At 37.0% G+C, this 15,890-nt stretch overlaps 3 protein-coding genes across 6 annotated transcripts; all 3 read left to right on the plus strand.

The window, feature by feature from the left end:
• Positions 1-7: 7 nt before the first annotated feature.
• LOC105950208 (selenoprotein O) lies at positions 8-4,488 on the plus strand. The gene is made up of 8 exons (XM_012973548.2): positions 8-533; positions 1,305-1,414; positions 1,525-1,581; positions 1,670-1,969; positions 2,113-2,360; positions 3,182-3,488; positions 3,575-3,848; positions 3,979-4,488. The coding sequence occupies exons 1-8, from the start codon at positions 132-134 to the stop codon at positions 4,231-4,233; spliced, it is 1,953 nt and encodes a 650-aa protein (XP_012829002.2). The 5' UTR covers positions 8-131; the 3' UTR covers positions 4,234-4,488.
• Positions 4,489-5,476: 988 nt separating this feature from the next.
• On the plus strand, positions 5,477-7,061 carry LIP2 (lipoyltransferase 2). Of its 4 annotated transcripts, none has more exons than XM_012973605.2 (2): positions 5,477-5,618; positions 6,253-7,061. In XM_012973605.2, the coding sequence occupies exon 2, from the start codon at positions 6,258-6,260 to the stop codon at positions 6,942-6,944; it is 687 nt and encodes a 228-aa protein (XP_012829059.2). In that variant the 5' UTR covers positions 5,477-5,618; positions 6,253-6,257; the 3' UTR covers positions 6,945-7,061. The 4 variants fall into 4 exon arrangements, with proteins under 4 accessions (XP_012829059.2, XP_088668751.1, XP_088668750.1 ...); XM_088812625.1 differs by having other exon boundaries at positions 5,491-5,614; XM_088812624.1 differs by having other exon boundaries at positions 5,545-5,622.
• A 4,917-nt stretch (positions 7,062-11,978) lies between these two features.
• LOC105950263 (G-type lectin S-receptor-like serine/threonine-protein kinase LECRK3) lies at positions 11,979-14,587 on the plus strand. Its single transcript, XM_012973615.2, has one exon. The coding sequence runs from the start codon at positions 12,019-12,021 to the stop codon at positions 14,443-14,445; it is 2,427 nt and encodes an 808-aa protein (XP_012829069.2). The 5' UTR covers positions 11,979-12,018; the 3' UTR covers positions 14,446-14,587.
• Positions 14,588-15,890: the final 1,303 nt, after the last annotated feature.

Raw genomic sequence — 15,890 nt, forward strand, 5'->3', positions numbered from 1 at the left:
TTGGATATATATGTATATGTGATATATATGTATTACATTATATACAGTAGAATTATAGAAAGAGAAATTGGGGAAAAAATTGTGTCAAACAAAAAAAAGTATACATTGTAATTAAAAATCAAAGAAAAAAAATGTTTTCCCAGATTTCAGCAACACTCTCTCACACCTCCTCTTCCCTCACCGCCACAACCGCCTTCTCCCTCCGATCCTTTTGCCGACCCAAGTTCCGTTTCCGCCCCTCCAAACCCTCGTATTCGCAGAAGCGGCGCCAGTTCTCCGCCGTCGTTTCAATGGACGGAAGTTCTTCTCCCCCCTCCGCCGCCTCGGTTGACTCTATTTCCGAAGATTTGAAGAATCAGATGTTGGGAAATCAAAGCGGCGAGAATTTAGGTCGCGATAGTGTTGACAATGGGGCGCAGATTGATAGTATTAGCCAGAATAGGGTTAAGTTGAAGCTGGAGGAATTGAAGTGGGACCACTCGTTTGTTCGTGAGCTGCCCGGTGATCCCAGAACCGATTTGATCCCTAGAGAGGTTTAATTTCGTTTTGATTTATTCGATTAAATTTTGCTCTTATTTTATCCTTGTGAGTTATTTGCAGAGAAGTTTCAATTTTGAAGATGCCTAAATTAAGCTGCTCTTGCATTCGCATATTTGAAATTAACTACATATGGAGGTTATCTGTTTCCAGATGTATATATTGATTATAAGCTCAAAAGGAATTCAAACTGTCAGTAGAAGTAGAATCCTTTCATATTTGGGAAAGATTTTTCTGGTATTTTTAGATTTTCAAGCTTTGTCATTGATCGAGACGGGTTGCTTGTACTGTCAAGAATATGTTTCAGAGAGGATATATATATATATATATATATATATATATATATATATATTATTGGTCTATGAACCAACATCTGGGAATAGTATTATTAAGAACTATTTTGTATTTATAATTTAATCAAAACAACTTTTATCTTGCGACTTTTAGAAAGAGAGGAGACTTGTTGGTTGCCTGATTCGTCTCCGATCGACCAATGTTCGGCACTGATTTGATTAGAACTTGGGTACTGAATAGAACTTTGGGGATCGTGCAGTTATTGTTCTAGCCTCTAGGAATAATTTACCATTTGTCAAAGTGAGATGTTATTTAGTACATGGCATTTGTTGTGCTTTTACATGTTTGGAAAATCTTCGACCAAAGTTAGAGATGTCAGAGACTTTATGCTGAGTATTCTTATAGTTTGTTATTACTTCCTTAATTGACATACTTGACGCTATTATACGTCATGGCATTTGCCATTTTTGCAGGTCCTGCATTCTTGTTATACAAAAGTATCTCCATCTGTTGAGGTCGATAATCCTCAACTTGTTGCATGGTCAGATTCAGTTGCAGAGTTACTCGAGTTGGATCCAAAAGAGTAAGCTGTTTGATTATCTGAAAGGATGTCTGTCTTTTTTGGTTGTGCTATTCCTTTCATAAAATTTGTCTCTACTATTATAGACTTGACATTTTGGGTTGAAATATCAGATTTGAGAGGCCTGATTTTGCAGAGAAGTTATCTGGGTCATCACCTTTAGCTGGAATGTGAGTTTCATTTCGATAACCCTTCTCTCTATCCCCCTCTTTTTTTTCCATTCATTTTTTCAACTATTTCTCGTTAACTTTTATGTAGGATGCCTTACGCTCAGTGCTATGGAGGACACCAGTTTGGAATGTGGGCTGGACAATTGGGTGATGGTAGAGCAATTACTCTAGGAGAGGTTCTTAATTCTAAGTCTCAGAGGTGGGAATTGCAGCTTAAGGGTGCTGGAAAGACCCCATACAGTAGATTTGCTGATGGTCTTGCTGTACTACGTAGTAGTATCCGAGAATTCCTCTGCAGCGAGGCAATGAATAGTCTGGGAATTCCAACAACACGTGCACTGAGTCTAGTGACAACTGGAAATTATGTCACTCGAGACATGTTTTATGAGTACGTCTTACTAGCCTTATTCCAATCTTTAAATTGATCGTTTCAATGTTGTTAAGATAAGGGCTGTATTTCGTAGCGTAAAGAGCTGGTAAAAAAATGTAAGTTCCAAGGATTTGACTGTCTGTGTGTTCATTTGCATGCAGTGGTAATCCAAAGGATGAGCCTGGAGCAATTGTTTGCAGAGTTTCTCAATCCTTTCTTCGATTTGGTTCATACCAAATACATGCTTCAAGAGGGGGAGATGATCTTGGCCTTGTTCGCACTTTAGCTGATTATGCTATTCGGTATCACTTCCCCCACCTAGAGAACCTTAGCAAAAGTGATAGTTTATCCTTCAGCGTTGGTGAAGGTGATGAGTCAGTTGTGGATTTAACTTCGAACAAGTATGCAGGTAAACTTTACATTTGAGGAATCTTGTATATGCCTCAGTACAATTGGTTTGATGCCATGCACAATTAAAATTTTATTCAATTCACACCAATTAAATTTGTGACTCTCTTAATGAGCTGCAATCATGTCCTAATTTAGGTGATACAGTATCGAAACTCATCTACCATATGATCCATGCCTCATCATAGTTTTGTATATGTCATGTTAAGCTGTCTCTCTATTCTTGCATCTATATTGCTTAACAATCTTTGGATGTGATTAATATGAAACCACACACATTCATTAACTCTATTGGCTGTTTCCTTCTACCTTTTTTTCCCTGTCTTTTTTGTGTCCTCCTACTTGTTAACATGTGTTGGTGTCTTTGGACCCACCGGCTAGTGAAGGACAATAATTATAGCCAGAATACGATACACACAGTCATCTGCTATTGGACAAATTGGCCTAGAAGTCGTGTCTTATGTATCAATTCATGTTATGTGGAGTTTCCAATATGGATCTCAAACAGCTTTCGGCTTTCTAATTGTTCATATTATATGGTATTTAGTGAAATGAGCTAAGCTATTTCTGACATTTCTTAACAACAATGTCTTTCAACAGAAAGGAAAAAAGATTGAGATAGATTATGGTGTCGGTACTGAATTCATTATTTTGCCTTTTTTCCATTTTATGTTGCCAAATTTTCATTTTCAACTTTTTTATATTTATTATACACATGCCGCATATAGTTGCTCTGGTACTTCTTATCCTATTCGCTGAGAGTTCCACAATTTGAAAGATTATCTTACCAAATTTGATTTTTATGGTTGCAAAAATAATCAGCTTGGGTAGTTGAAGTTGCTGAGCGTACGGCCTCACTAGTTGCCAAGTGGCAGGGTGTTGGCTTTACACATGGAGTGTTGAACACAGATAACATGAGTGTACTTGGACTCACCATTGATTACGGTCCTTTTGGTTTCTTGGATGCTTTTGACCCCCGTTACACTCCAAACACTACCGATCTTCCAGGCAGAAGGTACTGCTTTGCAAATCAACCCGATATTGGTTTATGGAATATTTCTCAGTTCGCCACTACTATCGCTGCTGCCCACTTAATCAACGACAAGGAGACTAATTACGCCATGGAGAGGTACTTATTTAATCGTTTCACTCTCTCTGTGATCTGAGTTGACCAATTTGATTTTGATTTGACACCTTCTTTCCTTGACTTGTTAGATACGCAACGAAGTTTATGGACGAGTATCAAGCTATAATGACCAAAAAGATCGGGCTGCCAAAGTACAACAAGCAGTTGATCAACGAGCTTCTTAAAAACATGTCCATCGATAAAGTCGACTACACAAATTTCTTTCGACTGCTTTCGAATATCAAAGCTGATCCCACAATTCCAGAAGATGAACTGTTGATCCCTCTGAAGGCTGTTCTGTTGGATATGGGCAAGGAGCGCAAAGATGCATGGACTAGCTGGCTCAAATCCTACGTCCAAGAGGTACACCTCACTTTTTGCATTAACCGAAAACGCACATTATTTATAGAATTAGTTTGTGAATTTACCATTTTAGCACCGATTTATTATCTTCTCATATTTTTATTTTTTTATTTTTTGGGGATATTATTAGCTTTCTACTAGTGGCATTTCGGATGAGGAGAGAAAAAAGTCGATGGATTCAGTAAATCCGAGATACATACTTAGAAATTATTTATGCCAAAGTGCGATAGATATAGCAGAGCAAGGCGATTTTGAAGAGGTTCGTCGTTTATTAAAGGTGATGTCAAGGCCATATGAGGATCAACCTGGAATGGAGAAGTATGCACGTTTGCCCCCTGCTTGGGCTTATCGTCCAGGCGTGGGCATGCTTTCTTGTTCTTCTTGATCATTTCATTACATTACATTACACCGAAGAGAGAGAAAGAGATACATATTATATATATAAATGTAATATTGTACATAAAAAAGCATGTATGCTGTTTTTTGCTTTTGTAATAACATGTGTACTCTTGTAGCCCTTGCATGCCTTTTTATTTTGTTTTGTCTTCTTTTTGTGTATGGATTCATATAGGTGATATTTTTAATTTTTGTTGTGCTAATTTTGCTTGGGAGATATTTATTCAAGTATTCTTTTGCTGGATATTACTCAATTGCAGTTTACTTGCTTGCATTTAGGGCTGTGAACGAGCCGGGTTCACCTATTCTGACAGGCTCGAACTCGCCGAGTTGAATTTTTTTGGCTCGAGCTTCAAATAGTAATAATTTTACTGTATAATATATAACTATAGTTGTTGAACAACTATAATCGAGATCAAGCACAAGGTCGTTAGAAACTTGAGCTCGTGAACTCGAAAAACCCGAGCTCGAGTTCACGAGCTGACTTGACTCGGTTCATTTAGCACCCATACTTGAGGAAAGCAAACAAAATTTAGTTTAATTTTGAATTTTGATTTATCAGTTTAAATTTCTGTTAATTAAATGAGTCAAAATTTACACTTTTACCATTGAAATTTTAGAACAAATAATTTTCAGAGTATTATTAAAAAAGAAAGGGTAAATTACACCCACACCCTTGAGGTATGCTTAAATAACTTTAAGGTCCATGTGGTATCGATAATTATACTTACCCCATGAAAATTAGTTAGAAACTCTAATGGGATAATGCATTGGATACATTATTCCGATAGGGTTCTAATGGACTATTACTTTTAGCTAGTGGTGGAGATAACATAGAGTTATGAGGAGTTATGAGGTGACATGGCTCCCCCAATATTTCTTAAATTACGCATGTTGTCTCCACCACTTCCTGAAACCAATAGTGCGTTAGAACTCTATCGTAATAGCATATCCAATGCATTATACCATTAGAGTTTATAACTACGTTTCATGGGGGTGAGTGTAATTATCGATACCACATGGATCTTAAAGTTATTTAAGTATACCTCAGGGGTGTGGGTGTAATTTACCCAAAAAGAAAATTTCTCTGTGGACTGTGACCCGTGTTTTTCTTTCCGATCAATTCCTCGGTTTATCCTACCTCTCCGCCTCGCCGTCGCCACGACCGCCGTTTCTCTATTCATCTCAGTCGAACCGAAAAATCTAGAAAAGAAAGCTGGTTTTCAGTTTAAATTCTTCCGCGAACCGGTTCGATTTGATAACCCGAACCCGGTAGTTAAATCCAATACTACTACTACTACTACCCGACCCGTGTAGATAGATTCAACTCCGAATTGCCCCATTTCATAATCTGAAAACGGATTTACAAGGCAGGTAGGTACTCTTCTTTCTTGGGTTCTTCAATTCGAAGCCGTTGAATTCGGATAAGTACCTTCTGATTATGCTTTGTTGAATTTGGTATGAATAAAATAAGCTGATACAATTATTTTTGCATTTTATCCTCTCCCATTGGTTGACTTTGTTTATTTCATCAAACTTCTGAATTTATTTTGGATTGCCCATTGCAGATTTTTGCAAAAAAACAAGAGACTGGTTTGCTTCGATTTTGCCCTAAATTGTTTCCTATTATATATAGCATTGGGGAAATAGGTCAAACAATGTATAGCTAAACATCTGTTTTCTTCTGATATCTGCTGTCTATGTGTTTAACTCCATTTATATATAAACAAGTAATATTAGAGATATCGTAAAATTTAGTTTAGATATGGGGCAAACGTTGCTGTTCAATTTCCTTACAGATAAAACCATGTCTGTGTCTGTCCTCATTGGAATTCCGGTTTTCCGGTTTCGAGTTTTCGGGTTTTTTTTTTTTTTTTTTTTTTTTTTTTTTTTTTTTTTTTAAATATATTTGATCTTTGTATGATGCTTCTTCATTGAAAAGTTATGCAAGAACTTTCTGTGGATGAATCTTGAAATGTCAGTCCTAACATCCGATATGATCGTTCAGGGAAAATGAGGGTTCCTCGAACAATCGAGATTCGAAAGATGGGCAATTTGTTCAATTACTCCGACGCACTTAAGCTGCAAGAGAAACTAGCATCCGATAGAAAAATGAACAAAATAACCGACACCCTTCTCTCCTTGCAACACCCCCCTACGTACACCCTCGGCAAAAGACGAACCGACCACAACATCTTGGTTCCCGAGTGCGAACTCAAATCCATGGGGGCAGAGCTTCACTACACGCAACGAGGGGGTGATGTCACCTTCCACGGGCCCCGCCAAGCTATTTTGTACCCCATTATTTCCTTGAGGGATTTCGGATTAGGGGCAAGAAAGTACGTGGAGAATCTTGAGTTGACGATGATCGAGCTGGCATCTTTGTACGGAGTTAAAGCTTCCGTTGGACGGAAGTGCGAAACGGGGGTTTGGGTCGGTGAGAGGAAGATTGGTGCTATTGGGGTTCGTATTTCTTCGGGAATTACTTCGCATGGTTTGGCGTTTAATATCGATCCGGATTTGAGCTATTTCAAGCATATTGTGCCGTGTGGGATTGCGGATAAAGAAGTTACGTCTCTGCAGAGAGAGGTGAAACAAGAGGTACTTCTTCCTTCGGATGAATTGATTCAAGATCAATTGATTTCGTGTTTCGCTAAAATATTTGGATACACTAATGTTGTTTCGAGAAATAACTCGTGAAAGAGTTGCATTACGGAATTCGTTTGTCTTTTTTCCTTCACGAAATAATACATTTTATTATGTATTTACTTGCATGTTCGTATAAACTATCCGGATTAATTGGTTTGTTATATGCTACCATAGACGTGTAAAGATCCATTTTTTTTACACACACCCACATGTTTGTGTGTGTGATTGTGTGCAAAGTAGGAAAAGAAGATGATGACTGATAAACAAAACTATGGATGATCACAAATTAGTGAGTTTATTTTAAAAATGGTAAATTACGGCCACCTCCCTAAGGTAAGATCAAATTACGAAAAAAAACTCTTATGTTTGGGTAAGTACAACCACTTACTCAATTATGAATTTTCTTACATGTACATCCTTATGATGTCAAATTCAACATAATATTTTAGATTCCGGAATGTTCTCTAGTTTGTACTTGTTTTGTGCAAAAATGCAGTTTCTGATGCACCACAATCTGAAATTTACAAGCCAAGAGACATATTATGATATCTTGCTTCACAAAGTGGAGCTCGAATGTGGTAAAATGAGTACAAATTGGAGAAAATTACATATAATTTAGAAGATTTCAAATTTGACATTGTAAGGATGTATGTGTATCAAGATTTATAGTTGAAGCGGGTGATTGTAATTACCCAAACAAGAGTGGTGTTTTCGTAATTTGATCTTATCTCATGGTGGTGGCCATAGTTTAGCCTTTTAAAAATGGTGTCTGCCTAGGAAATAGACGAAAAATTGGGATCTGAAAACATTAGAATGAGGTAATAATTAAGGTTTTATTTAACAATAAAATGCAATTTAAGCAACAAATAAGAATCCATGAAAAGGGAATATTATAGTACTGATTATCTGATGTGGTCTTGATAAGGAAGGTGGTGGAAAATAGCATGTGGATTGTGGAGTAGTTGATATAAAAATACAATCTTTCAAGGCACAGAATTCAAAGCTTCACCAGCTAAACCTATCTGTTTTGTAATTTGTTTCTTTGCTGCAATGATTGAAGGAGCTTAATTAAGACATGATTAAGAAATTAATGTCAAGATTAAGTTTGAATGAAGATATGACTAATGTGTGTAGTTAGTAGTGATCTCTTGCCATAAAGTCACATGACAGTAGTACATGCATAGAGAGAGAGAGAGAGAGAGATCAATAATAATAATAATAATAATAATAATAATAATAGTCAAATCACATCACATGCAATTAGAGTTGCTACTCAAGAGAACCACGTTTTCTTGACTGGTTTTATTGTTATATAAATCGATGTGGCCACACAAATAATTGCAATAAACATCCAAAATCGAGATCTTTAAGTTTGCATAAATTTCAATCAAGAAGTGATCTAACATTACTATATATGTAGGGTAAGTTACAACCATCCCTGAGGTTATGTCATGTTTGAGTAATTACAATTATACCCTCAATTGTGAATTTTCTTACACGTTCACTAAATGTTCTCTAGTTTGTACTCGTTTTGTGCAATAATGCAGTTTCTGATGCACAATAATCTGATATTTACAAGTCAAGAGACACATCCTATGATCATCTTGTTTCAAAATGTGGAGATCGAATGAGATAAAATGCGTACAAGCTTAAGAATATCCCATATAATCTAGAAGATCTCATTACATTTGACATCGCGAATGTGGACGTGTAAAAAGATTCATAGCTGAAGGACATTTGTAAATACCTAAACACGAGGGTTTTTTCGTAATTTGACCTTAGATTAGGGGATGACACTAATTTCCCATATTTACGAAGGCAGTAGTGTCAGAGCTACATCTTGACACTGTTTGACTTAATGTAATACCATGATAAATATTTACCTTAATTATATATACACACAACACATGTCTTGTCAGGCTGAAGCACGAGCTTATTCAATCAAGAACAAAATCCTCACATTATATAACTACCAATATATATATATATATATATACCAATCTTTCTCATTTCCATTCATCTCCCATTATATCTATCATATCTCTCTTTCAAGCCATAAATTAAGACAATAAAGTAAAATGAAAAACAACAGCAAAATAGTCTTTGTTCTACTAGTTTTGATCTTGCTGCATTTGCAATATGCTGCAACTTCGGCTCGACACGTTCATCATGGAAAACGGCATCCGATTAGAAAGTCGGGGGTCGATGTAAATTCGTTTTCCGTGAGCAAAGGGAAGTTGAGTGGGGCCCACCAAGAGAAAACCATGGAAAACGGTCTAAGGAAAAAGCCGCCGAGTTCTTCGAATCCTAGTCATAATAAATGAGGTCGTCTTCTTCGTCTTCTTCTTCTTAATTCCTTCTCGTATAGATTAGAAGAAATAGAGATGATGAAATGTATCTCTCTTTTTCGATATAATTTATTTTTGTTTTAGTTTAGTTTAGAGGAAGGAGATTAATTAGCCTTTTATTAGTAGCATAGGATGGAAGAGTGGACAATTGTATCTAATGATATGTTTAATTTTAGCATTATGAATCTTATTTTCTTTTTTGGTCTAAATATTCTCCAACTTAGTTACATGCATCTTAAGCTGCATTTGGATGTGTTTGCAGCTATCGATCTCAGATTCATAATAACAAACAAATATATATATATATATATATATATATATATATATATATATATATATATATATATATATATATATATATATATATATATATATATATATATATATATATATATATATATATATATATATATATATATATATATATGGGGTAAATTACGATCACCCCATGAGGTAATGCCAAATTACGAAGAATCTCTTCTTGTTTGGGTAATTACAACCACCCCTCAACTATAAATCTTCTTACACGTCCACTTTTGCAGTGTCAAATATAGTAGAATCTTTTAGATTATATGAAATATTCTCAAGTTTGTACACATTTTATCCCATTCGAGCTCAACATTTTGAAGCAAGATGATCATAAGATGTGTATTTTAGTTTGTATATATCCGATTGTGATGCATCAAAAATTTCATTTTTTTACAAAATGAGTACAAACTAGAGAATATTCCACGAAATCTAGAAGTTTCGATATGTTGAATTTGACACCATAATAGTGAACGTGTTAGAAGATTCATAGTTGAGAGGATAATTCTAATTACCCAAATATGAGGTTTTTTTTTTTTTGTAATTTGACATTACCTAAGGCGTGATTGTAATTTACACACTTAAATCAATAACTCTTTTATTGAGGTGCGCTAGTTAGACAAACATGCACCAAACCCTCTTGTGTTAAGTTTTTCACCTAAAACTCCCATCATCCCATGTACTTTATTTTATCTTGCAATTTCCTGTTTCATTAATAACTAACTTCGGTAACTGTCTTAACTTCGTGTTATTATTCATAATATTGGAAGATTTGGTGCATGTTTTGTTAAGAAAAAAAACCAGGATAAAATATTGACAAAATTGTAAATCGAAATTTCAGAAATTTGAAAGAAAAAAATTGAAAGTTTCCATATTAGAAAGCACGAATCCGGAATTTTTAAATTTTCAGTCAACTATGATAAATATTCATAATAATATTGATATTATAATTGTAATTTCCAAAAAAAAACAATTGTAATTTTTGGAAAAAAAAAAATTGGAATTCTATATACATTCCAAATCCGTTAAAAATAATCTAAGAAATAGAAAAACAGACTTTTAGAATTGGAAATGAAAAATATTGTTCTAAAATCAGAAATATTTGGTTCAAAATCAGCGGAATTTGAAAATTGGGATCCGAGTGTAGCATCGATATTCCCGAGAGAGCATTCAACTATTTTTATCTAAAATATTGATATTAATTGGCAAATAAGAAATGACAAACATGCGCATGACAATGGACTTAAATGCACATATGACCAGACAAACAAAACGCAGTTTGCAAATAAACTCAACCCCATTTATTTTGTATAAAATAACACTCATAATATAATTTTCATCAAATTCATCCATTATACTCTAACTGCATCAATATTTCACATTGACCCCGTATTTGAACAAATATTTCACATTAACCAACATTTTCACATTTTTTTGAAAAATTTTTTTTTTTAGAAAATAATTTTTTTTCAGGTCTGATTTCGACTTTGATCGCGACCGACATCCCATTGATTTTTTTTTGAAAACCTTTTTTTTAAGTATTTTTTTTTTCCGAACGGTCAGACACCGTTGACCTTTTTTTTTCCTCCCTAAATTACCGTGTTAACAATAATAGTACTGAGACAGTAATATTACAGTTAGGTACCTCTTAACGTTACTATCTTTGACCATAATATTAATGAAAAATAGTTTTTCTTTTTCAAAGTTCAAAAAAAAAACAGTCAATGCCGGAGACCAACGGTCAACAGCGACTGACAGGCGGTGGTGTTTAAAATTGGGTCAAAATTGGTTAATTGCTGGGATTGAATCAAATTGGATGTAAATCATAAAATTGGAATTGAAATAGGGTTTCAAGGAGTTGGGGGTAATTTCGGTATATATGAAAGAATTTTTCTTATTAACAAATAAGTTTAAATGAGGTGGATCTATTTTGCAAGACACAAAAATAAAATGTATTTGCAATTTGCGTGGAGAATTAGAATTTTCATCTTTTAAGTTTGGATTGATTTCACATTTGATCCCTCATGTTAGAAAAATACATAGTTGGTTCTTCATTTTTATCAATTTACTGTGAATTCTTCAGTACACACATGATTCTGTTAGTTTTGTTTTTATACGAGTTTTCCAGAAGCACCTGCCGGCCAGTAAGAATCAAACCAATATTTTCTTTATATATATATATATATATATATATATATATATATATATATATATATATATATATATATTTGACTAACTGAATTGTTTTGGAGAAATTCGATGATGATACTGCTAACACAGTCCGAGTCTTTGTGTATTCATTTTCTTGAATATAACAACCAATGAAAAGGCGCGTGATGAAGTTTCAGTTCATTCGTCCATTCTAATGAACAGAGAAATTTGAACAAGTCTTGTATATCATTTTATAAAAGAATAATTGATTTGATGATTTCACAAGGAAAAGAAAAAAGAAAAATCACTCCTGAAGAAATATGGCTTCTTTTGCATTCTTCAGCAGATTATTATCGTTCATGGCGCTGCTAATAATTGCGCCACCACTTCCCGCCGCCGCGCAGTCCTCCTCCGGCAACGTGACTCTGGGTTCATCCCTTGTTGCTGACAGTTTGAACTCCACATGGAAATCACCTTCCGGCGAATTCGCTTTCGGATTCCGGCAAGTTTCCCCCGGAGGCTACTTGGTCGCCATCTGGTTCGACGAAATGCCTGAGAGAACCATTATTTGGTCGGCCAACCGTAACAATCTAGTCCAACAAGCATCAACAATCCAACTCTTTTCCGATGGCAGATTCGAACTCAACGATCCAACCGGCTGGAGGATCTGGGCTGCTGGTTTAACCACCTCCGGCGTGGCCTACGCCGCCATGCTCGACAGCGGCGACTTCGTGCTCGCAGCCAATTCCTCAGCCGTTATGTGGCGGAGTTTCGACGATCCAACCGACACATTATTACCATCACAGATATTCAACCAAGACAGCAATTTGATCGCCGCCTTTTCCGACACGAACCATTCCAGCGGAAGATTCCAGCTTGGACTCCAAACCGACGGAAATCTTGTCCTTTACACGAGAAACTTCCCGATGGGCAATATCATCTCTGCATATTGGTCTTCACAAACTCCAGGCGACGGGTTTCAGTTAATATTCAACCAATCGGGATATATATATCTCACCGCAAGAAACGGAACTATGCTCAATACGCTGTCGTCGAACGGAGCTTCAGCGAGCCTATTCCACCAGAGATTGACGCTGGACTACGATGGAGTACTTAGGCATTACGTCTACCCCAAGTCTGCTAATTCGACAGGTACGAGGCCAATGGCGTGGTCCGTTAACGAGTTCTTGCCGTCGAATTTATGCCTCAGCATTAGGCAAGATAGAGGGGGAGGTGCTTGCGGTTTCAACAGTCTTTGCTCATTAGGAACCGATCAGAGGCCTAAATGCGTCTGCCCTACCGGCTACTCCCTTTTGGACCCGAACGACCGTTTGAGCGGTTGCAAACAAGATTTCGTTCCGCAGAGCTGTAATCAAGAATCGAACGATACCGATCATTATAGCTTCAGCGACATGCCTCGAGTAAATTGGCCTCTTTCGGACTACGCTAGTTTCGGACCGGTTTCTGAGGATTGGTGTAGACAGGATTGTCTTAACGATTGTTTCTGTTCTGTTGCGATTTATGGGAGTAACGGTGTTTGTTGGAAGAAGAGAAGCCCTCTCTCAAACGGGGTTATCGATCCTTCCGTTGGAGGGAAGGCTTTGGTGAAGATAAGGAAAAACGACACCACCACCACCACTGCGGAGAACCCTTTTGAAAGAAAGAGTAGTAACCGGTCCGCTTTGATTGTAACGGGTTCCGTTTTGTTGGGGAGTTCGGTTTTTCTGAACTTGCTCCTTCTTTCGTCTGTACTTTTCTTCGTGTTTCGTTTCAAGGGAAGAAAATCGAAGACGGCTATCCGAGCGTATAATACAGTTCCTCCAGGAGTAGTGAGCATAAGAAGCTTCGGTTTTGATGAGCTAAAAGAAGCTACAAATGGATTCAACGAAGAAATAGGCAGCGGTGCTTGGTCGACAGTGTACAAAGGGACCCTCAAGGAGGGCGAAAACGTAATATTTGTTGCCGTGAAAAAGCCGCACAAGATCGCCGAAGAAGCCGATCAAGAATTCAAAGCCGAGGTGAGCTCAATCAGCAGGACAAACCACAAGAACCTCGTGCAGCTCCTAGGGTACTGCGATGAGGGGCAAAACCGTCTTTTGGTTTACGAGTACATGCCCAACGGCTCTCTAGCCGAATTCCTATTCGAAAATCCGTCACCGCCCAACTGGTACAAAAGAGTGCAGATAGCATTCGCAACAGCAAGAGGGCTCTGCTATTTGCACGAAGAGTGCACCATGCAAATCATACACTGCGATATCAAGCCTCAGAACGTGCTTCTCGACGGGTCCCACGTGGCCAAAATATCCGATTTCGGGTTAGCAAAACTACTAAGAGCAGATCAAACAAGAACCAATACAGGCATAAGAGGGACTAGAGGCTACGTGGCGCCCGAATGGTTTCGAAACATGCCGATAACGGCGAAAGTGGATGTATATAGTTACGGCATTTTGTTGCTCGAGTTATTGTGCTGTCGGAGGAATTTTTTGCCGGATATCGAAGATGAGAATGAGGTTGTTCTTGCTGACTGGGCGTACGATTGTTACAGAGGAGGGGCAATTCGATCATTAGTGGCGGATGATGAGGTGGCGGTGGATGATTTGAAACGGTTCGAGAGATTTGTGATGGTTGCAATTTGGTGTGTGCAGGAGGATCCGGCATTGAGGCCTCATATGAAGAGGGTGATGCATATGCTTGAAGGATCTGTTCAAGTTCCAGCTCCTCCAGATCCTACATCTTTTGTTACTTAGGCTTTTTAATTTTTATTTTCTGTTTTTAAATGTTGTAATTGTGTGTGTTTTCATTGAATAAAGTTATTGGATTCTAGTTTGTATTTATAAACCAATGTTTTAGCATTATCAATCTCAAATAGTTTTAACCTTTTGGTCTAAAGAATCTTCAACTTATCTTAAGCTGCATTTGGATGAGTTTGCATCGTTCGATCTCAAATTCATAATAACAAATCAATAAGCATTTGATCTCAAATTCATAAAATCTCCCCTTGTGTTAAACCTGTATCAAATCCCACAATGTCAATTTTGTTGCTAAAACTTCTCGGTGTTTATGTTTCATTTTAATCCGGGCAGGATTGCCCTATGCAACTCATTAAGAAGAAAACCCAATTTACTTAAGGTCCAAACGCCCATGAGGCTGTCACTAGCCCTATCACCCTTCCCCAAAAGGAATGGACGGCTGACAGATGTGACTAGCTTTGCGGCTGAAGTGACAACACGGATGGAAAGGTCTACAGTGACAAGTACCGAAGAACCACACACGTGGGACCAAAGAGTGAGGTAGGGCTTGTAGCAAGCCATTCTCCCTTATGAACAAGCCACTCTCTTCAAGAACAAGCTCCCATCCCATATAACCAGGAGAGCTCGTCAGAGGTCGTAGCCCACAGTCAAGAGCCTGCGCCCCAAAGCGGGAGCTCGCTGATGACATGTCAAAAAACCGGAAGATCACATCACCCCACTAGGGATCATGGCCATAATGTGACACCCACCGCTTTATCTAAATGACATGTATAAATAACAGTCTAGGGTTACATGAATATATACATATACTTTTACCATTATCATATATTTCTTCCCCTCTTCGAATACCCAACTAACTTGATTGTCACAGTGCAAACGTCGGGAGACTCTTCCCGATACTTCCTTTTTGGATGTCTTTTAGACTTGACTTGACTTTCTTCTTCGGGCCTTCCTTAAGTAGTTCCCCAACCATTTGCATATTCTCATTTCTTTATTCCGACCATTTAGGTCAAATCACATTTTATTTTTGGGTAAATTTCATTTTGCATTGCTGTACTATGCGAAATGTATCATTTACCCATGATTTATAGAAAACATCAAACACCCTCTATTTTTTACGATCGATGGTCAAACTTTGAACGGTGTAAATTTGAGTGTGCAATTGACTTTTTTACCCCGCTTTGTGTTTAATAGAACTCCTATTTTTTTCCTAGGTTGTTTCAATTTTAGGTTTTCTTTTAGAGTTTAGGGATTTTCAGTTTTCTTTTTTTATGGGTTTTGCATTTATAATTTGCAAAGCTTCATTTTTATTGACTCGATTTTTCAGTTTTTTATACAAAAAGGAAAGAAGTTTGAAAAGCGTTGAAATGACTGAATAAAGTGAGAAAAAAAACTGAAAAGAGTGAATTTTTTTGATAAAAAAATGCCCAAAACTAAGTTTA

Source organism: Erythranthe guttata, chromosome 14 (assembly GCF_056151865.1).
Source record: "Erythranthe guttata isolate IM_541 chromosome 14, IM_541, whole genome shotgun sequence".
NCBI classification, from domain to species: domain Eukaryota; kingdom Viridiplantae; phylum Streptophyta; class Magnoliopsida; order Lamiales; family Phrymaceae; genus Erythranthe; species Erythranthe guttata.